General features: G+C 39.8%; 1 protein-coding gene across 1 annotated transcript in view; it reads right to left on the bottom strand.

Moving 5' to 3' along the window:
• Positions 1-24,276, bottom strand: part of LOC125465716 (polycystin-1-like protein 1) — a 282,365-nt gene that overhangs the window by 173,662 nt on the left and 84,427 nt on the right. Inside the window, exons 8-13 of the mRNA XM_048559472.2 lie at positions 21,202-22,438; positions 20,094-20,347; positions 16,961-17,043; positions 13,963-14,118; positions 4,402-4,519; positions 273-829 (exon numbers count right to left, since the gene is read on the bottom strand). Coding sequence (XP_048415429.2) covers positions 273-829; positions 4,402-4,519; positions 13,963-14,118; positions 16,961-17,043; positions 20,094-20,347; positions 21,202-22,438 — 2,405 coding nt within the window. The remainder of the gene's footprint in view (positions 1-272; positions 830-4,401; positions 4,520-13,962; positions 14,119-16,960; positions 17,044-20,093; positions 20,348-21,201; positions 22,439-24,276) is intronic.

Genomic DNA, 24,276 nt, shown 5'->3' with positions numbered 1-24,276 from the left:
AGCACAATATAGCTTTTCACACATTATGTTGTGGAATATTGGAACAACACCATGAGTTATGAATTTTCCATGTACCCTAATTACCAGTGTTTTAAAGAGAATGTTAGGATTTCAAGATTATATAGATTATCCTGAATTTGAAAACTCAGCTGGAAGATTGGTTGGAAATGTCAGCATACATACGTACATTTTACTCATCTCAAATAATTAAGCATATTTAAAGAGATCAAAGTAGCCTGTACATCAATATACATATATCAGTGTATACTTACTCCTGAGTAAGAATAAACGGGTTGGCGTGAGGTATTGAAATGATCCATTGAAAGGTAACATCTGTACCAGTTTGTACTGATGCTGTTGCATTAATATAGTCTTTGAACTTGATCACTCTTGGTGAATTCAGAATCAATTTAAAACCGGTAATCGGCTCCTCAACAACTGCAATGGCTGTTGATACAACAGTGCTTACATTATTGGAAACTGTAGCATTCAAATGGTATTGACCAACAGCAGCATACGTATGATCGAAAACAAAATTCAAGCAATGAAGAGAAGTTTCCAAGCAGCCAGTTCGAGAATCAAGAGAGCGTGATTCAAAAAGGTCGTTTATTCCATCACCATAGTCTATTGCAATGATGTAGTCTTGTTTAGGCTTTATATTAAGTACAATGTTACTGGCTTTGTTTAGTGCCACTCGAGCCACAGTAATAGTAGTACTCATTACAGGATACTGAGCTACTGTTATCTTGCTAGCTCTGGCACAGCTCACTTCATTCTGTGCCACAACCTCAACACTTATTAAACCAGTTGAATTAATCGCCATACTCAACTGAAAGACAAAATGAAGATGATGGTTAGAGTTCCATGCACTTTTATATTTTGTAATATCCAATACACAAAGCAAACTCAACATATTATTAAGTCAAAGGATATCAAAGCTTAAGAAATTGTGGAGTGGGGGAGTATTTACAATTGGAGCATTTGCCGAAGGCAATTTAACAAAATAGTTTTTAAAACCTCCCAGCTGATAGGAGAGAGCTGATATCTGCTCAGTTCCCTGCAACTTTATGGAAATCTGACATTTTGACTTTGAAAGACTTTGAAGAGCTAATCAGGCAATGATATCTAACAAAGAAGTTACGTTGATTAAAAGGGTCAAACATTTTCATTCTTGAATTGTGAACATTACAGTGCCAAGTACCTGCTGCGTAATTCAACCTATTGAATATTGTGAGGAGTTCATCAAGAACAGACTTTTTTCTACCATTTATAAAGCAGAATTAAAACTCATGGAATTGATCAGTAAAAGCAGAATCCATGCATGAATGTGATTCTCCACATGAGCTGAGCATGGATTTAACTGAATTCACCATAAATTAAAACTTCTAGCATTTTGAATGTGTGTGATTCAATATCTAACACCAAATGCCTCAATACTCCAATTTTAAAAAAAGCTTAAAATACCCAAGTGAAAATTGAAAAATTTAAAGTGGCAGTGAATAATTATAATTGAGAATTGAATATTTTACTTCCTAAGAAACGTTTAGCATCAAATTTGGTATGCTCAAAGTGTCGCTCTGCATCAATGGCCAAAATACTTACTTCAAATGCAAATATCACATGTGGGAAATGCTAATGACAGTCAAAATACATTGTGTCAAATAAAACAAAAATAAGCACCAAAAGCCATTTGAAGAATTCTGACTTATGGCTGAAAAATTGTTCTTCCTGTTTTTTTACTTGTTCATGGGATGTGAATGTCACTGGCTAGGCTGGCATTTATTGCCCATTCCTAATATTTGTGGCAATCGTACCCTTTACACAAACGTAAATGGAATCAGGACAATTTTTTTTTAAAATCACAACTTGTTAAGCACTAAAATTCAAAAGAAAAACCCTAATAACAACTTTGTGTTATATTTTGTGTGAAATAATAATAATAATAACCTGTGTTCAACAGGTGTAGCAACTAATGCTAGGTAGAGGCAAAATGCTAAATCTCAATGTCACATGAACCAACATAGGTTGATCAGTATAAACAGGAGTCATGGTCACTGTTTGTTCCTCTTATGGCATTACTAAATATACACTCAACAACTTAGTTTGATTCAAGAGCCAGGACTGAATTCCTGCTGTTAACACAACCCAGCACAATTCCTATCGCCATCCCAGTCCTGGTTTATTTATATGCTTCATCCCAAAAAGGTGTTAGCCCAGCTTAACTACTTGTGCCATCCCTTATCTGACCTAGTATAATACCACATGGTATTGTCAGACAAGTGGTGTGTTTGGAGAAGCTGAAATTATTCTCATTATATAGAGAAAGGCAGAAGAAAACATGACGGATTCATGTAAAATCATGAAGGTCTAGTTTGAGCTAGCAGAGGGCAATAAGATCAAATGTCACAGATTTAAAATAATTGTGCAAAAATCTATAAAGTCCATAAGGTGAAAGGATATCATTTAGAGGACTGTTAGAATCTAACTGAGAGTTGGATGTAAATCAGGCCGCAAGAAGCTGAACACTGATTTCTTGGTTTATCGTAATAGCTGGGACATGGAAATAAATTGAATGTCCCTTTCAAAAGGCAGGCCCAGGCATAATGGACTGAATGGCTTCCACCCAATCTGAAATAGTCTGAGCTCCAAGGCAACCATTAGTTTAAAATGGATAAAGTAACAGCTGAAAGGCCATCCACTGTTCATGGAGTAGCTAAAATATGAAACTAAGTGTTGCTTTCTATTAAGCTATAAACGATCATTCATCGTGTCTCATGGATTTTTTTTCACCAGTGCACATCCCAGAAAAAGAACTCAACCCTTTTCACATTCACAGTGGCTCACGTGCTGACCATTATAACTCAACGTCAGCAATCTCAGGAGTAACACAGAGGGCAAGCAAATATTTAAAAAATGATCACCGCACTAACACACACCAATAATCTCTTCGTTAATCAAAGAGAACAACAGCTGTTTGTTGCATTTGATAAGTCAGGGATTTCTAAAGCAAATAATACATTTGCACTTTTTAAACATGCCTTTGTTATAGAACATAGAACATTACAGCACAGTACAGGCCCTTCGGCCCTCGATGTTGTGCCGACCTGTCATACCGATCTCAAGCCCATCTAACCTACACTATTCCATGTCTGTCCATATGCTTGTCCAATGACGACTTAAATGTACCTGAAGTTGGCGAATCTACTACCGTTGCAGGCAAAGCATTCCATTCCCTTACTACTCTCTGTGTGAAGAAACTACCTCTGACATCTGTCCTATATCTTTCACCCCTCAATTTAAAGCTATGCCCCCTCGTGCTCACCGTCACCATCCTAGGAAAAAGGCTCTCCCTATCCACCCTATCTAACCCTCTGATTATTTTATACGTTTCAATTAAGTCACCTCTCAACCTTCTTCTCTCTAATGAAAACAGCCTCAAGTCCCTCAGCCTTTTCTTGTTATAGTATAGGGTTAGATTTTTAACACATTCTTTGCACAAATAGAAAAAAATGTCTATTGATTTCACCTTTATCAGTAATTTAATAATGGAATAAACTTCGATGTTCTTTAAAAAAGAGATCATTATTTTACCAGTAATTTTATTTAATCCCAAAACAAAGGGACAAATCCAGCTCTGAATTTTACATTGTATCAAATACTTGGCTATTTCTGAATATTGTTACATAACATTAGAATGTCTTTTCCGCTCTTCTAATAAAATTTGAACAGCCTAAACACCTTTGTTGATTTTAAATTCTTTAATGTTGAGAAAATTTTTACAACAATAGTAAGAATGCTGACAAGGGGTCACCGGTCCTGAAACATTAACTCTGTTTTCTCCTTCACAGATGCTGCCAAACCTGCTGAGCTTTTCCAGCAACTTTGTTTTTGTTCCTGATTTACAGCATCCGCAGTTCTTTTGGGTTTTAGTAAGAATTTTTGGTTTAACACAGATGGTGAAATTTCAGCTTAAAAGGCCATTGTTTAACAGATGAAGTTGCATCATATATCCTTGATTCAGTTGGTTAGACTTTTTAAAGAAAATGCAATTTTTGCCTGTGTTTTGTATTTTCATTTTCTACCCTTCACCTTTACCCTCTTTGGTCTTTTGAAAGCTTCATCAGCTGAAGTTGAATAATTGACTGACAAACTGCAGAGACGTCATCCCCAATTCTTTTTGAATTTATTCTGATGTGCATGAGAGGGCCAGGACATAAGAAGGTGGGTTACCTTCCATTTCTCTGATACTGCATTATGAAGAAAATCTTTGTTCAGTTGGTATCTAACTGTGTGATAAGGTCAGGAACTCAATGACATGGAGATAATCCTACTACACATTGGTCCTTCAAACTACTTGACCAACATACCATACATACACTTTGCATCCGCGTTCCTTCATACCTGGTTTGGACCTACAAGAGTGTGGTTCATTGTGCCGTCCGAGTACAACCATACAAAGATATAGTTGGATCCACTCCCAAGCTTAGCTTTCCATTTTGCAACAGAAGGTTGAAGTGGACTATAGGAAGACAATATGGAAATAATTTAATACCAAATATGTAAATTTGTAACTTGATACTATGTTAAAAGTAATACTGGCAAGGTAATTGATAGTGTACATACATCACAGATTATAGCAATTCATGAAGGTAGCTTACCGTTGATCAAGCATCAATAAAGTTCTGCAGTAAATTATGGTCCTCACAATAGTACTCATATCTCATTTATGAATATTTAAAAATACTGGGAGAACTTACTGCTCTAATTAGAATAGTCTTATTGAGTCTCTTCTGTCCACTTCTACAAGCAGGTGGTATTTTTCTTAACATAGCAACTGACAAATAGATCCTTTTATTTACTGGTTGTCTGAAACTGTTCTGACATGCTACCAACTATTGGAAAACTAAAAATATTTTATACTGACAGTCTAAAATACACATCCTATATAAGCAATATTATTTTCAAATCACATTTTTAATGGTGAAATTGTGCATAAATATCTACTGGCATTACACACTTAAAGTACACAAAGGCAGCAACCAGAATAGGAACTCAGCTAACCAGGCAGCTTAAAAAGGTAAGGCACAACAGGTTTAAAGCATACTAGTTAAAATTAACAAGCACTTGCTATTGTGTGTGAACATTTGATTAAAAGCATGCATATGAACTTCTAAAGTCGAAGGGATGAGGGACGTTATTGACACTGGAGCAACTTCTTAAAATGTTTAGCCTTGAAAATAAACATTACTCAACTATCCAAGTAACTTTTCTACAAAATTTCCAAATAATGATGGCATGGCTATATTTCACAACAATCCAACTTTACAGTGCAGATTCAACAATCTATGGAACTAGCTCTTGCAGCTATTTGAGGTTAAGAAATCATCCTTTGAAGGAAACAGTCATGAGTTCAATAAATTATCATCAACACCAAATTGATTTTGAAAATCAAACCTAAATTTGATCCAGAAAACATCCTACGAAGTTCTTTCTCCCACTTTCAGGGCACTGATAAGTTTTCCTTTGTACCAGCAAACAGTCTCAACAATCTGGTGATTAGTTCAGTCATCTCCAGGACATCGTTCTCTCCCCTCCCATTCAGCATTCCAAACAGACAATTTCTGATAGACTCATCCATCACCTTTACTGCCTGCTGTCTTTCCTTGGCATCTTTCCATTCCTTCATAAAAGATGTAACATCTGTCCATGAATTGCCTTCCTCCCACATCCTTACTCTGGAATGGGAGTATTTGTTCTATAAAAGGCAACAATTGACATGTACTTCTGTCAAGTTGGTGAATTTTATTCCGAGTTCATGATATTCTATCTGTTACATCAGGGAAACCCAAGAGGAGATTTTGCAATAATTTTTGTCAGCACCTGCATTCTGCCAATCTGTGCATCCCTTAGCTGACTATCCTTACCCAATTAATTTCACCGAATAAGATAGTAGAAGTTGCAGCAAACAGTTTGTGACCTGCCACGTTCAAGAGGCTTAGCCTGTTTGCTGCACCAATGTATTTACAATCAATACCCATGTAACAATGATATTCCAAAAATCTGCTTTGCAATGACATCAGTAGCTTCCAGTACTCTACCACAGTCTTCAGCACTGTGCAGCTCAGCTGCCACAGCATTTGAGCAATGTTTAAAAAGCTGTGCATCTACATTATTTTTATTATTGTTACAACAATTCCTTTTAGTGGAGTCACAGCTGTCTTCAATTTCCATTAAATGCAACTTGAAGAAGGTCCACAATGGAGTGCATAAGTCAGTCATACTTTGTTAACTCAATGTAACTAAAATTGTACAGCTCGTTCTTTCAGCATTCACCGACCTGATTGATACGCTAAAATTTCTAAGTTTCAATGCCTGAGGAGGTTCAGGCCGATCCACATCCAACAACCTGCTCTGACAACTCTGTTCACGTTTTGACAACTGTGACAAATTTCACCATATAGCTGAGACAATCCCCAACATTTGAAAGCACTCAATAATACTCTTACTAAAAAGGTCAATTTGTCCTGTCTCCCAGTATTAACAGAACTATGAAAATATTCCAGTCTCAAAAATATATACCAAAATATTATATTAACCAAGAAATAATTAGTTCTTCTTTGGAACATGCCCTATTTGTGTTCCACAGTTCATGAAAACCATTTTTGACTATTTGAGTAATGCTGTTTAAAATCAGACAAGGCAAGGTAGAAACATTATGCCCATCCCACCTTCAATGATGCAAGTAACTGAATTAGCTTCCTTGCATTTGAGAGATGAGAATGTTCTGGCTAATAAGTTGGTTGAGGGAAGGGCATGATTGGCAACTAGTTGTCCCAGGATATCGCTGCTTCAGGCGGGATAGAGAGGGAGGTAAAAGGGGTGGAGGAGTTGTAGTAATGGTCAAAGACGATATCACAGCCACACTGAAGGAGGGCCCCATGGAGGACTCAAGCAGTGAGGCAATATGGGTAGAACTCAGAAATAGGAAGGATGCAGTAACAATGTTGGGGCTGTACAACAGGCCTCCCAACAGTGAGCGTGAGATAGAGGTACAAATATGTAAACAGATAATGGAAAGGTGTAGGAGAAACAGGGTGGTGATGATGGGAGATTTTAATTTTCCCAACATTGACTGGGATTCACTCAGTGTTTGGGGTCAAGACAGAGCAGAATTTGTAAGGTGTGTCCAGGAGGGTTTTCTAGAGCAGTATGTATGTAGTCCAACTCGGTAAGGGGCCATACTGGACCGGGTGCTGGGGAATGAACCCAGCCAGGTGGTTGATATTACAGTCGGGGACTACTTTGGAAATAGCGACCACAATTCCGTAAATTTTACAATACTCATGGACAAGGATGGGAGTGGTCCTAAAGGAAGAGTTCTAAACTGGGGGAAGGCCAACTATACAAGATTCAGCAGGATCTGGGGAATGTAGATTGGGAGAAACTGTTTGAAGTTAAATCCACATTTGATATGTTGGGAGGCTTTTAAGGAGAGGTTGATTAGCGTGCAGGAGAGACATGTTCCTATGAAAATGAGGAATAGAAAAGGCAAGATTAGGGATGACAGGTGAAATTGTGAGACTAACCAAGAGAAAAAAGGAAGCATACATGAGGTCTAGGCGACTGAAGACAGACAAAGCTTTGCAAGAATATGGGGAATATAGAGCAAATCTGAAACGAGGGATTAAGAGGGCTAAGAGAGGACATGAGATATTGCTGGCAAACATGGTTAAGGAAAATCCCAAAGCCTTTCATTCATATATGAAGAGCAAAAGGGTAACTAGAGAAAGGAATGGCCCACTTAAGGACAAAGAAGGTAAGTTATGTGCTGAGTCAGAGAAAATGGGTGAGATTCTTAACGAATACTTTGCATTGGTATTCACCAAGGTGAGGGACATGATGGATGTTGAGGTTAGGGATAGATGTTTGATTACTCTAGGTCAAATTGACATAAGTAAGGAGGAAGTGTTGGGTATCATAAAAGACATTAAGATGGACAAGTCCCCAGGTCCGGATGGGATCTATCCCAGGTTGTTGAGGGAAGCGAGAGAGGAAATAGCCAGGGCCTTAACAGATATCTTTGCAGCATCCTTAGGCACGGGTGAGGTCCCGGAGAACTGGAGACATGATAATGTTGTCCCCTTGTTTCAGAAGGGTAGCAAGGATAATCGAGGTAATTATCAACCGGTGAGCCTGACGTCAGTGGTTGGGAAGCTACTGGAGAAGACACTGAGGGATAGGATCTATTTCCATTTGGAAGAAAATGGGCTTATCAGTGATAGACAACATGGTTTTGTGCAGGGAAGGTCATGCCTTACCAACTTAATAGAATTCTTTCAGGACCTGACAAAGTTGATTGATGAGGGAGAGGCTGTAGATGCCATATACATGGACTTCAGTAAGGCATTTGATAAGGTTCCCCATGGCAGGCTGATGGAGAAAGTGAAGTCACATGGGGCCCGGGGTGTGCTAGCTCGATGGATAAAAAACTGGCTAGGCAACAGGAGACAGAGAGTACTAGTAGAAGTGAGTTTCTCAAATTGAAGACCTGTGACCAGTGGTGTTCTACATGGATCTGTGCTGGGACCACTGTTGTTTGTGAGATATGTAAATGATTTGGAGGGAGGTGTCGGTGGTGTGATCAGCAAGTTTGCAGATGACACTAAGATTGGTAGAGTAGCAGATAGTGAAGGGGACTGAAGATCACAGCAGAATATAGATAGACTGGAGAGTTGGGCAGATAAATGGCAGATGGAGTTCAATCCAGGCAAATGCGAGGTGATGCATTTTGGAAGATCAAATTCAAGGGCAAACTATACAGTAAATGGAAAAGTCCTAAGGAAAATTGATGAACAGAGAGATCTGGCTGTTCAGGTCCATTGTTCCCTGAAGATGACAATGCAGGTCAATAGGGTGGTCAAGAAGGCATGCTTTCCTTCATCGGATGGGGTACTGAGTACAAGAGTTGGCAGGTCATGTTACAGTTGTATAAGACTTTGGTTCAGCCACATTTCGAGTACTATGTACAGTTCTGGTCGCCACATTATCAAAAGGATGTGAAAGCTTTGGAGAGGGTGCAGAGGAGGTTCACCAGGATGCTGTCTGGTATGGAGGGTGCTAGGTATGAACAGAGGTTGAGTAGGTTAGAATTATTTTCATTAGAAAGACGGAGATTGAGGGGGGACCTGATTGAGGTCTACAAAATCATGAGGGTTATAGACAGGGTGGATAGCAAGAAGCTTTTTCCCAGAGTGGGGGACTCAATTACTAGGGGTCATGAGTTCGAAGTGAAAGGAGGAAAGTTTAAGGGAGATATGCGTGGAAAGTTCTTTACACAGAGGGTGGTGGGCGCCTGGAACGCATTGCCAGCGGAGGTGGTAGATGCAGACACGTTAGCGTCTTTTAAGATATATCTGGACAGGTACATGGATGGGTGGGGAGAAAATTGACACAGGCCCTTAGAACATAGATGACAGGTTAGACAGAGGATCTCGATCGGCGCAGGCTTGGAGGGCCGAAGGGCCTGTTCCTGTGCTGTAATTTTCTTTATTCTTCTTTGCTTTTCCCCTCATATTATTTGATCCCTACAGCCCCAGGTGTTATTATCTAATGTGTTCTTGAAATAATACAATATAGTGGCCTCAACTGCTTTCTACTGCAAATTCCACAGGCTCACCACCAGAGAAATTTCTGATCTCACTCCTAAATAGTTTATCCCATATCCTCAGATTGTAACCCCTGCCATCAAGAACATCCTTCTGGTTTCTGTCCTGTCTCGTCCTATGAGAGTTTTAGAGGTTTTAGTGACAGTCCCTCCTCATTATTCTGCACTCCAGTGAATACATTCCCAACAGATTTAAACTGTCCTCATTCACCTGTCCTGTCATCCCTGGAATCAGTCCGGTAAATCTTCACTGCACTCCCTCTATTGCAAGAGTATCTTCCTCCAATAATGAGAAAAAAAAAAGACACTGCACACACAACATTCCAGCCTCTGAACTGTTCTTGTAGTCGCTATATGTGTTAGCGCATGTAACTTAGCAATGTATCAGCTCAAGCCTGGATATTGTCCAGGTCCTACTCCATATGACACAGGCTTTCTCAGCATCTAAAGGTGTCACAAATGGTGCTGAATGCTTGCTGAAGATTGCACAATGTCCCCACTTCTAACCTTATGATGAAGGGAAGGTATCACCAAGGCCCTGTATAATTGCTGCAAAGCATTCCTGTTCCTGTACTTGAATCCTCACATTACAAAGGCCAACATGCCATTTGCCTTCTTTACCATCTGCTGCAACTTCAGCGACTGGTATACACCAACACACAGTTCCCATTGCACAATCCCCTCTCTCAATTTATAGCCATTCATAATCTGTCTTTCTGTTTTTGCTTCTAAAGTGGATAACTTCATATTTACCCACATTATATTGCATCTGCCATGTATTTGGCCACTCACTCAGCTTGACCAAATCATACTGACGTATCTCTGCTTCCTACTCACAGTTCACTCTCCAACTCAGCTTTGTGCTATCTGATCATTTGGAGGTATTACATTTTGTTCCCAAGTCATTAATATATATTTTAAAAAGCTTGGCTTCTGGTACTGATACCTGTGGTACCCCATTAGTCACTGCCTGTTGTTTGGAAAAAGAACCATTTATTCCTACTCTTTGCTTCCTGTCTGCCAACCAGTTTTCTACCCATACCCCAATCTCAAGTGCTTTAATTTTACACTTTAATCTCTTATGTGGGACTTTACCGAAAGCCCTCTGGAAAGTCTAAGTAATCACAGCCACCGGCTCTCCTTTGTCAACTCTACTAGTTAGATCCTCGCTGACTTCCAGTAGATTTATAAAGCATGGTTTTCCTTTCAATATCAATGCTGGCTTTGCCTGATACTGCCACCATTTTCCAAATGTTCAGCGATGAATTATTCCTGAATGGGCTCTAGCATTTTCCCCACTACTGACATCCGGTTGACTGGTCTATAATTCCCATTTGCTCTCTGCTTCCCCTCTAAAATAGAGAGGTTACATTAGCTGCCCTCCAATCTGTAGGAACTGTTTCCGAGTCTATGGAATCTTGGATATTGACTATCAATGCATCCACTACTTCTTGGGCCACTTCCTTACATATTCTGGGATGTAGATTATCAGGGCCTGGGGATTTATCAGCCTTCAATCCAATCAATTTTCTCAACACCATTTCCCTACCATTACTGATTTCCTTCAATTCTTTCCTCTCATTAAACTCTGTGCTGACGTCACAGTGCGTGTTCATGTCCCCATTTGTGAACACAGAACAAAAGCATGTATTTAGTTGCTCAGATGTTTATTTGTTCCCCATTATAAATACCTCTGCTTCTGACTGTAAGACACCTACATTTGTCTTCACCAATCTTTCTGTCTTCATATGCCTACAGAAACTTTCACAGACACTTTTCATGTTCCCCGCAAATTCACTCTCGTGTTCTATTTTCCCTTTTGTAATAAATCTCTTTATTCTCCTTTCCTGAATTCTAAATTGCTCCCACACTGATCTGTTGTAAATTTTATGGCCAATTTATGCGCCAATTCCTTGAATCTATTACTTCTCTAATTTCCCTTATAAGCCATGGTTTGACCACTTTTCCTCTCTACATTTTGCGCCATAAACAAAGGAACTATTGTCAATCAGACAGCCCTCCACCATGCAACCTCCATTCCCTGCTCCTCAGCTCTCAACCCCCGTCTTCAAACATAATAAAGATAAGGTCCCCCTTGTCCTCACTTGTCACCCCACCAGCCTCTACATCCAACATGTCATCCTCAAACCAACTCCACCAATTAGACCGCACCACCCAGAACATCTTCCACGCCCCACCTCTCTCTGCCTTCTGCAAGGATCATTTCCTTTGTCACTCTTTAGTTTGCGCCACACTTGCCACCAGCCACTCCAACAACTCCCACCCAACCCTACCCCCACCCCGTATCCTCCCCTATAACCGTACAAGATGCAACGCCTGCCCGCACACCACCTCCTTCACTCCATCCTGAGCCCTAGACTGTCCCACCAGGTGAGACAGAGTTTCACCTGCATCTCCTCCAACCTAGTCTACTGTCCCTTATGTAATCTTCCTTACATCGGTGATACCCAACGTAGATTAGGTTTCACCAAGCATTTTTGCCAGCCCGAACGGCCCACCAAACCTCCCAGTCACAGCCCATTTCAACTCCTCCCCCAACGTCCCCTCTGACATGACCATCCTTGGCCTATTCTAGTGTTATTGTGAATCAGATAGCAAATTTGAAGAACAACACCTTATTTTCTGCTTGGATACCCTATAGCCTGGCGGACTTAACATTGGAGTTCTCTAATTTCAAATAACCTTCCCATCCATCCTCTGGTTCCCTCCTCAGTCCTGCCTCCTCCCTTCCATTCCACCTACTGCCTCCTCCTTTTCATTCCAGCTACCAACCGGATTCATCCTGCCCACTGATCAACCAGGTTGTACCTACCACCGCTGTTCACCTATCACCACCATTCCGCTACCGTTCCCCCCTTCTCTGCAGCTGTCCCTACCCTCACATCCAGTCCTGAAGAAGGTTAATACCTGAAACATTGACTTGTCCTCCTCCAGACGCTGCCTGGCTTATTGTGTTTTACCAGCCTCCTGTTTGTCTACTGAACAAGTGCCACAGTCACCTATGCACTCTTCAATTCTTTGTCATTGGCCTTCCAACATTATCCCTTTAAGTAACATTTCTTAATCTATAATAGCCAACTCACATTTCACATCATCATAGATTACTCTTTACAGACTCAGAGCCCTAGACTCAGAATCAACAACATCTCTGACCGAATCTGAGCCAGTCAATTTTCTGTTGATAGAACCACATTGCTATCAGAGAAGAGTTCCAGTATCTGAGGAGTCGCAAGTGGTGCTGAACGCTGTACATTCGTTAGCCAACATCCCAACTCTGACTTTATGACAGAAGTAAGGTAATTGATGAAGAAGTTGAAGTTAGTTGGGCCAAGGACACTACTCTAAGGAACTCCTGCAGAAATGTCCTGCAGCTAAGCTGACTAACCGCTAATATATACAGCCATCTTCCTTTGTGTGAAGTATGACTCCAACTAACAGAGAGTTTTACCCTAATTCTCATTAACTCCAAGATAACAAAGTGTGGGGCTGGTTGAATACAGCTGGCCAAGCCGCATCTCAGGAACACAAAAGCTGACGTTTTGGGCCTATACCCTTCATCAGAGAGCTCTAGGGTCTAGGCCCGAAACGTCAGCTTTTGTGCTCCTGAGATGCTGCTTGGCCTGCTGTGTTCATCCAGCCCCACACTTAGTTATCTTGGATTCTCCAGCATCTGCAGTTCCCATTATCTCTCATTAACTCTAGTTTTGTTAGGGCTTGTTGATGCCAAATGTGTTAACTACTTTCTCAGTTTATTCAATGATATTTGTCTGACTATCTGTATGTGTAAGGGAGTTTTCCAAGGGGCTAGACTTTCACTGGCAGAATTGTATGTTGATAATTCACAATTTTTTACTTGTGGTTAGAATATATCTATTTGTACTAAATAATCATTCTTGTTAAGTATGGAAACCTGGTTTATGGTTTCTGTTAAACAGAGTTTATCAGACAGATAAATTGGAGAATTTTGCAGATTTTCATAAACTCTTTAACTTTTGAGACAACTCCAGCAATGGCATGTCTTGATTTCCAGCAGGTTACCCCAGTCGGGCATGACACAGGTCTGTATTCTGCTTCAACAGGTTGATACTTCATTTTTAAGTACGTCTAATGCTTTTCCTGGCATGCCCTCCGACAGTCTTAATTGAACCATATTTCATCTCCCAGCTTGATGGCTAACAGGATGGCTCTGTTTCATATATACCCCAGAAATGATCCAGAAGACTTAATTTATTCACAAAGGACTAAGTTACATTTAGGTTTAGATCTCTATGATTTACCTCGTAGCAATGCTCAAGCTGGTTGGACCCATGAGGTGCAGGTTTTGAATCAGGTCCTGAATGACAACAGTTGAAGACAGCAGAACAATCTGCGAACTGAAGAATGCTTCAATGTTATAGATTCCAGCAACTGCATAAGTGTGGTTGATGCTGAAACTGTGAAAGGGTTTTGTCAGTCACAAAAAACACAAATCAGGAAACAATAAATAAAGAATGTTAAGCAGCAACTTATTTTGAATTTCATGTCATATTCTATGAAACACTTTCAACAACTACATATGGTAAATGATAACTCTCCAAATAAGATGCTGAATATACAATTCAAAGAATTGGTAAGCAAGAACAGGAAACACTTTGCAGTTTAACATTTGTACATGGAACAGAGTTGAGCTTGTTTCCTTGAAATTCATCCAAGGAATATGTAACGCTTGCCTACATTTCTTTTCAGCATTCGTTGTTCTGTAGGCACTGCCTACTCACAGATGAACTTGTCCTTTGAAAATCGGAGCCGATACATTAAGGGTTCAGATGTTTGACAATTTAGCCTGGTCCCGGGCTTTTTTGAGGGTCAGAATGACAGGGAAATGGGGAAATCATGGTAATGATACTGGATTAGCAAACAAAAAGCTCAGGCCATGCTCTGGGGACACAGGTGCATATCACACCACAGCAGCTGATGGAATTTAAATGTATTTAATAAAATCTGGAATTATAAAGCTCAACATCAGAACCGTGATCTTGAAACTATCATCAATTCTTCAAAAATCCATCTGGCTCATTCATGCTCTTCAGGAAAGGAAAACTGCTCAGCTTTTCGGGTCTGGCCTACACATGGTTCCACACCTAAACTGACAAACTTCGAAACATCCTCTGACATGACCTAGAAAGCCACACCCTTCAAAGGCAACTAGGAATGGCGAATACCTAGCAATGTCCGTCTCCCACAAAAGAATAAAGAAAAAAACCCTTCTCCTGAAAGCAGGACCAGGTGGAATTTCATCAAAGTTGACATGATTCAAAGATGCAGAGGGTACCGAACGCAGCAGTGGTTCATCAATCTGCATCATTAATTGACTCGTGGCAGCGGAAGGGCCGACAACTGAAGGCCAGACTTGGGAGGAATACCTGCTGGAGTTGGGGGTAAAGGGGCTGTTGGCAGTCATGGCTAACATCTTCAAGTTTCCTTTAATCACCTTCAGGCATTGGACAGGAATCTTCCAAATTTGTATTCCCTTGATGCACCATATTTGAATCAGTATGGGATGGGAAGCACGAAGGGTTGTGCTGCCTCACTGCTTCAGAACTAAATTGGACAGAGTCAAATCTTGCATCAATATCTAACCTTAATATACTTGTTCGAAAACCCTGTAGCCTTCATTTTTTAAAAAATGGGTAAATTGATCACACTTTATGCATCATAGCAAAGTAGTTCTTCTCTGCAAGTGCTTTCTGAAGGAAAATATTCGTGAAATTTGAAACACAGGAACAGTGAAGCAGAATTTAGCAGAAGCCATATCAGAGGTCACTGAAGCAGAAGTATTGAAGGAAACACATGAATGATGTGGAAGAGAAAAGTTTTTCTAATGTGGGCAATGTACTGGGCCAACAGATCTCAATCTATCAGCATTGTTCCAGTGATGCAGCTCTTTCCTTTCTTCAGATTCATGCTCTACCACCAAATTTGTGCAACAGTGGCACGGCACATATGAATTGTAAACGGGATGTCGTGGAGCATCAACATGGCAGCACAACATTGATGAAAGATCTCAGTTATTGCCTAAATATTGATGGTCCCCACCTCCGAGATGGGTTAATGACAGGAAAACCTCTTTTACTGAAAGAGAAGTCACACTGGGTGGGTAATTATTGGAAGTGCTCAGGGTTGTCCAGTTAGAACAGCAATGTGAGTTAAGAAGAAGCAGCTGGTGAAATATCCCTGATGACGGGAATAGATTTTCCAGGCAATTACTGAAGTATAAACCCAACAGTGTGCAAATGAAGGGCACTCAAAGTGAAACATGAGGCAGACGTAGGAGAACAGAATAATGTGAGTGACTGACAAAGTTATAGAATTATGGTGTGTCATTTGCTAGAAAAGGATTACAAAATGTTCAGGCTGGAAGTAAGGAAGAAGTACTCAATAGGCTGAAGAGCGAAGCCTAAGAAATTTGAGTGTGTTGCAAAAATTATTCAAATGCAACAAAAGTATTGGGATCAGCATTCAGGTGAAAGGCCACTAATATTACAATATTACTTTGTAACAATCAGAACCAATGGTCTATTTGTGCTTGGAATTCTGGGATGCCTAACTGACAGGTCAGTGTTCAGTTCTCCTGATGCATGTCACTGGACCTGAGAGAGATCAGCATATATGAGTCAGTCAGGCAGTAAGTTGTCAAAGTGAGAGTTTCAGACTGCCTGAAAAATGAAAAGTTCAAACAATGCCTGCAGATAAATAATTCAGGAGGAGCTTGATCAATATTAAGAGAAAGACAAAGACTGCAGATAAATTTAGTGATTTGAAGAAAAAAATTGACTTAGTGACTGCAGATACAATGGTAAGGTGAACAGCAGGTTAATCGAACCAAACAGGAGCAGTTACATCTCCTTTGGCCGTGCAGGGAATGAAGGAGGAGGCGCAAACACAGAAAGAGCATTCTCATTATAAAATACAAATTACAAATTGGCCTGAAGCAATTAGCTTAAAATCAATTGCACAAAACTTATTTTAAAATATCTTTAGGTGAAATGCAAATGAGTTTGGAGAAAAAAAAAGTTTTCATTACTTGTCTACTAAATTACATCAGTGAGGTGATAATCTTGAGTGAATGACATCCATGAAAGAAATCAAACTATTCTATTACATTGATGTACCTATAACATGTACAGTCATTCTTAGATTATTCTATTCATATTCATACTATTTCCTTGTCTGAATTCTCTTCCTCAAAAAGTTTGGCTCAGTTTCTTACGAAATGTGGCAAAAGTGACTTTGTACCTATTGTAACTGGAAGCAGAAAAGTTTGTCGAATTTCCATCACCAAAGTGCACCACAAACTCACCCATGTCTGAAGAAATGTTCTGCAAAAATTGGAGATTAAGATGATTAAAGAAAATTGTATTATGGACCACAAAATGAAATAAGAAAACAGTGATCAAAAATTGATGATAGCAGAAAGAGAATGACAAAGTAATTTTTTAAAAAAGTAACAATAAAATGGAAGCAACAAAAACATTGAGCTATACATCAATTGTTGGTAACAGAGGAGAAAAGACAGTGAAATGCTGCATGGTATTTACAACGTCTTGACAAATGTAATATCATTCAAAGATGTACTAATTCATTCCTTAACAGGGAGTATGAGTACATTGTACTTTTCAAGTCAGACAGACCTATAAGGAGGGAAGAATAATAACAGCTATCAATCTGGTTAAGAGCAATAAATAATGTCCTCACATTTATGATAACAGAAGTGGGCCATTCAGTCGACCATCAAACCTGTTCCACCACTCAATGAAATTATGGTCTATGGCCTAACTCCACATACCTGCCTTTGGCCCATATCCCTTAATATCTTTATTTAGCAAAATGTTATCTATATGAGACTTAAAATCAACAAATGATTCAGCATCCACTGCCATTTGTTGGTGAGATCCTAACATCTAACACGTTTTGTTAATATAAGTGCTTCCTAATAGGACGTCACCATATGTTTGCTATCAAAACATCAATTAGCTATCGACAATGTGCTAACCCAACCAGTGAAGCCTTCAGCCTATGAATAAATAAGAGAAGGAGCACATTAGGAACCAAAAAAAAAATTAGGAAGAGCAAATTAGATATTTTTCTCAATCTGTTTCATCATCACATACGGTCAATAAACCCTAAAACTTTCCTAATGGCTCCACCGACCTTACTGGTGATAGAAGGAAGCCCATAAACTCTGCTGGAAGCCCCTCCCAGTCTCCTTCTACCCATCTCCAGTGTGCATGCAATTTTACATGAAGCAGGCAAAGCTGAAGTAATTACTGGATGTTTAAGGATTACTTCCAGCCCAGCCACAATTTTGAGGTTAATCGGGGAATTTTAGGAGCAGGAATGAAGCCTGACAGATTACCAAATATGTGTGCTGCTCTGGAGCAGGACACGACTCCAACAAGAGCCTGTCTAGATCAGGCATCCCCTGCCCAATGTCTCCCCTGGCCAGGTGCTCCCAAAACCTTTCCTTCTCCGATCCTCAAAACTTGCCTTCATCAGTCAGACATTGAATATAAAAGCTGCCAAGTCACTTTGTAGCTATATAAAACTGTAGTCAGATCACTTTTGGAATATTGTGCGCAGTCTGGTTGCCATGCTATTGGAAGGTTCTGGAGGCTTTGAAGAGAGTGAGAAAGAGGTTTACCAGGATGTTTGCTCACTACAAGGAGAGGTTGGACAAACGTGGATGATTTTTGCGAGAACATCAGAGGTTGAGGGGAACCTGAGAGAAGCATATAAAATTATTAAAGGCCTGGTTAGACTGGATAGTCAAGAGTCTTTTTCCAAGGATGGAAATGCCAGATATGAGGGGGCACAGATTTCAGATGAGCGGGGGAAAGTTTGGAGGACATGTGAGAGGCGAGTTTTTTTTTACACAGAGGGCAGTAGGTGCTTGAAACGAACTGCCAGGGAAGGTGACAGAATCAGATACAACAGCAACATGTAAGTAGCATTTAGACCAATAAATCATCAGGCACAGACCATGCGCAGGTAGATGGAATTGCTTTAACATGGCATCACAGTCAGCAAAACAGGGCCAGAGGGCCTCTTCCTGCACTGCACTATACCATACTGTTTCATGTTTCGTGTTCTATGTTTCACATTCTATGTTCAACTCTCCTCCCCCACTTTGAGAAAACCTGCGTTTACCTAGTATTGCAATTCAGGGATCTAGAGGCTGTTTGTGGCTCCAATCCTGGCCACAGCTGGCAGTCACACAGCTGGGATTTTTAAAGTATTTGGCAATCAGATCATCCAGCAGCTCTGAGGCAGGATTTCTGCTCAAATGAAGGTTAGGATCCCTGCCTCCAGGCAATTAATTCTCCTCCAAGCGTTGATTGGGCCTGGGGATGTGGCAGCAGGAAACCCCACCACTGAGGGGAGATGGGGACACAATAGTAATATCACTGGACTCATAATCCAGAACCCCCAAATGATGCTCTGGGGACGTGGCGAAATTTAAATTCAGTACTAACAAGAAAATGTGGAATAAAAAGTTAGCCTAATAGTGATCATGTAACCACAGTTCATTGCTGTAAAATCCCATTTGGTTCATTGGTGTCCTTTAGAGAAGGAAATCTGCAATACTCAAAAAAAGGCTGGTCTACATGTGGCATAAGTCAACAACAATGTGGCTGACTCTTAACTGGCCTCTAGGTAAATAGGGATGGGCAATAAATGCTAGCAAAGGCAGTGACACCAACATTCAATGAATGATGAAAAACAAGAATCTGCAAATTCTGCCAACAGTTTAATTTGCCACGTGCAATGGTAAATGGCCCAAAAGTAAAGCCATTAAAATGTACAATATATCATTTTTATATTGTACTTTTTAATTTTTAAAAACATGTTACACATGTCTTGAATACCACAGTAGTTGAGATGTGGAAGAAAACAGATTTAATAAAAATAAAGAACTGCAGATGCTAAAAATCTGAAACATAACCAGAAATTGCTGTAGAAACCCAGTAGGTCTGGCAGCATCTGTGGAGTGAAAGCACAGCTAACGTTTCGAGTCCAGTGACCCTTCTTTAGAACTACTGCTTTCGTCTTTGCTCTTTTTGAGAAAACGGCTTTATTTAATGACAATCAGAAGGTCGTGAAAGGCAGTGGAACTAAACATGTGACTCTCAAACTTTGCTATTGGTTATGAAATGACCTGGAATGGACATTTGGCAAAAGTATTCACAGACCACATAAAATTGCTTATATCTTAGCTTCTCAGCAAAATTTTAAAAATTTGCAATCTAAAACGGGTTGATCACAAGCAAACTACTTCGCTCACCTGCAATGCAGGAACACTGAGGGGTCTTAGATCATAATGCATTTTCAATTGAAAATAAAGTATTTCTGAAGTCATGAGAAACATTACCTTAAATGTAAAGATGACAGGTTTTCCAACTGCCATGTTTGGCAAATGAGAGAGTCTCGGTCCACTACCCAGTTTGGAAACATTCAAAAAAAGTTCACTTGAAGTCTCAGATGCTAGATTAGAAACCGACAAAGAGACCTGGTGAAGTCCAGCTTTTCTGCAGCTGTACAATGCGACAGGACTACCAGTTGTTATTGTCTGATTATGAAACAGAGTCCATTTGTATATGTATGCTCTATTTTTCCATAGGTATTCTAAAAATGAATGCAGAAAACAAATTGTCATAACGCATTCACATTAAAAATACAAAGTCTATCTCACCAATATTTTTGTTCTAGCCATATATTGCTTATTTTCAATCTATTGGTAATTTCTAAAATAAGGACACTATGATTGATGAGCTCAGGCTAAATTTTCAGTAGGAAACCTATTTAAATAAATTCATTTTGGTGAACACGAATTACAATGCTTTCTATCGAATATTTCAAAATCATATTCTGTGCATTTCACTCAAATAAGGCTTCAGTTAATAAAAGCATACTGGAGGAAAAATATAATTCAAGTAATATTTTGTTAGCATAGTGAGTAACCAAATTTAAAAAGTTACAAAACATGACAAAAAACTGAATTAAGAACATCTCCACAGTTGAGGCTTTTTACACACAATAATATTTTTGTTGGTGTTTACTCACTTCAAATGACAGATTTTCTACTTGTTTATGCATGACAATAAACCCCAGGAGTTACAGGACGAGGAAGATCAAAAAGAGAACTGTTAGATTCCTAATTATGTGTTACTCTTGGTCCAGTATTGAACAATTAGACCAGAAGACCATAAGATACATGTGCACAACAAGGCTATTTGGCCCATCAAGTCGAGTCTGCCATTTGATCATGGGAGATGTCTCAAACCCCATTCTCCTGCTTTCTGCCTGCAACCTTAGATTCCCTTATTAATCAAGAACCTGTCTCCATATTAAATACGCTCAGTGACTTGACCTCCACAGCCTTCGGCAGCAATGGATTCTACAGATTCACCACTCTCTGGCTGAAGAAATTCCTCCTCATCCCTAAATTTTCATAATAAAAAATATTAATAAAGACTTACCATTAACTTTTGCCGTAAGAATGACATCTTCACCAACAATTGGTTGTTGTTGTATTTCTATGAAGACAACATGAATTTCTTTAACCACCAATGCTGTTGCTGAAACATTGTGAGAAGAGATCAAGTTTGCAACTCGAAGCAACAGCTGCAATTCCCCTGTTTGGCTGAAGACAAAAGGCAGATCCAGTGGATTGTCTGCCACATAACTACTGGTGTTGAACAGTGTAGAATCATTCACCAGCACTTCAACAGTCAGGTCCGTGCCAGACGTTACAGAAGTCGAGATGATTATCGTTTGATTAACTGTGATTATATTGGGAATGCTTGTCGTTATATCCCCCACGAGATCTTGTACTGTAAATCTTATTGCATTTGCTGTTAGTTCATTTAAATTGTTTCTTGCTGTTACACTGGCTAAGTAGACTCCTGGCTTCGTATACGTATGCACCATTTGAGGTGTATCTGCTTGCACACCTGTTGAATTTGAAGAAAATGTCCATATATATGTGATGTTAGTTCCGCTGAGTACACGAGCATGAAGAATGACTGTGGAATCAGTTGGTAGATATCTGGGACTAGAGCTGAACAGAGAGAGGCCTTGGATTGCATCCTGGACTTCAATGGTGGTCCTAAATGAGGCACTGCTGATTGGATTAGACATTGTCACTTGTAAATCATAGATTCCAGCTCTTTCAAATAAATACCGGAAATTCCAGTCAGCAGTTCTTCTTGTACTTAAAGTGCTGTTGCCATTTTGAATAGTCCAAACACATTGTGACCCAGTTTTATTAACTTCACTTGCAACCCTAAAAGTCAAGTTTACTCTTGAAGGAACTATTCTATCCCAAAAAAGCAGGTAAATTTTGTTTATGGAATCATAGACCTGAATGAGCTCTGTCAGTGTTGCATTGAGCACACCCAATCCATAATACAGGCCGACTGAAACATTAAAGCCACCAATAAAGCTGTACATGTGGAAGATTTGTATGCGCAAAGTACAATTCCGTAAGCCATAGTCTTCCATAAGTTCGATGTGTGAACGGCTCTCAAATGCTGGTGAATGGTCACCCAACATGTGACGATGAGTCATTCCAGGTTCAAATGTGATCTCAAAGGCTAATAATTGACGTATCGTGGTGAATAATTCCATTTCCAACGTTATGTTCTCACCAACAGCAACATGGTAGCCACTTTTTGAGTGAAATGTCAAACTGGAGAGTGATTCCCTTACCACAGCCTAGAGAAAAAATATTTGCCAGTATGTTAACAGGCCAGCTTATTGTCAGATAACTACTTTTTATGTTATTATGTCATCTGAAAATATACATATAACTACCTTCTATCCAAAATTCCCAAGGGAAAATGTCAGAAGACCATAAAAATTAACAATAGGAGCCGGGTATTCAGACTTTTGAGTCCACTATGTCAGTCAATGAGCCTTCAGTGACACAGAATTTGAAAATATTCACCAACCTTAGGAAGAAATTCATCCTGATTGACTTAAATGGCCTGCCCTCATTCACAGGCTGTGTGCCCTCGTTCCTTTCTCCATCTTTCCTGTAAGAATCTCTGTTTGAATTACATCACTCTCTTTCTTCTAAACTCCATAAAATATAAGCTCAGTCTGTTTAAACTTTCCTTATAGGACCGGCCCTTTATCCCAGGAATTAATCTGGTAAATCTGTAACAAGTACATCCTGCCATAGATATGGAGACCCCAGCTGCAAACAACATTCCACGGATAGTCTCACCAAGGTACTATATAATTACATTAAGACATACAGTCATACAGTCAGAGAGTCATACAGCATGGAAACAGACCCTTTGGTTCAACCGGTCTATTCTGACTGTAATCCCAAACTAAGCTAGTCCCACATCCCTCCAAACCTCTCCTATTAATGTACTTGCCCCTCATCTTGAAATCTCACATCCTAGGGAAAAGACAATTACCATTAACTCTATCTATACCCATCATTGATTTATAAACTTCTATAAGGTCACCTCTCGACCTCCTAGGCTCCAGTTAAAAACTCCCAGCCTTTCTTTACAGGTCATACCTTCCATACTGGGCAACATCCTGGTAAATCTCTTCTGAATCCTCTTCAACACAATAATATCATTCCTATAACTGCGCAACCAGCACTGGACACAGTATCCCAGAAGAGGTTTCACCAATGTTTTGTACAACCTCAACATGAGTACACAACTCTTACACTCAAAAGACTGAGCAATGAAGGGCAAGTATACCAAGCACCTTTTTAACCACCCTGTCTATATTGGCCAAAAAGTTTGAAGGATTAAGTACCTGAACCCCGAGGTCCCTCTGTTCTGCAACGCTACCCAAGGCCCTACCATTAATTGTATAAGCCCGACTCTCGTTTGTTGTACCAATAAACACAATACCTCATACTTATCCAGACAGAACTTCATCTGGTATTTTTCAGCCCATTGACACATTTGATCAAGATCCCTTTGTGGTCTTAGAAAAACGCCTTTACCAATCTTGGTGCTGTCCATAAACTTATTAACATTCTATATTCTCATCCAAATCATTTATATATACTCAAATATTTACACAATAAAAGCTGACATACCATTTGCTTTCTCAATTGCTTTCTGTATTTGTATGGTAACTTTTAATGACTTGTGAACAAGGACACCCAATTCCCTGCAAGTGTGAATACTTCTCAGTCTATCCCTATCTCATATTGTTCCTCATCATATTCAATCAGCTCAGCCTCTCCAAATTCCCATGAAACATCTCTGAATCTTCCTGTAGTACCTGCACCCACTACTGTATTACCTACAAACTTAGAAATATTACTTTTAATCCCCACATCCAGCTGATAGGATGTGAACAACTGAGGCCTAGCCATTGATCCTTATGGCACTCCACTTGTCAGAGCTTGCCAAAGTGAAAATGGCTGTTTTATTCCTACAGTTGGTTTTCACTCCATTAACCCTGTTCCCAATCCTTGCAAGCATTTTTCCCCAATTGCACATGACCATTTCTGGGATCGTTTGCACCTGAACCTGACCAACATCCTTATGGGTAGGTTTGCTACAGCAGGTGGG

This window comes from Stegostoma tigrinum, chromosome 2 (genome assembly GCF_030684315.1).
Source record: "Stegostoma tigrinum isolate sSteTig4 chromosome 2, sSteTig4.hap1, whole genome shotgun sequence".
NCBI classification, from domain to species: Eukaryota; Metazoa; Chordata; class Chondrichthyes; order Orectolobiformes; family Stegostomatidae; genus Stegostoma; species Stegostoma tigrinum.
Note: the sequence above shows the minus strand (reverse complement) of the source record. Positions and strands in the feature narration are given on the sequence as shown.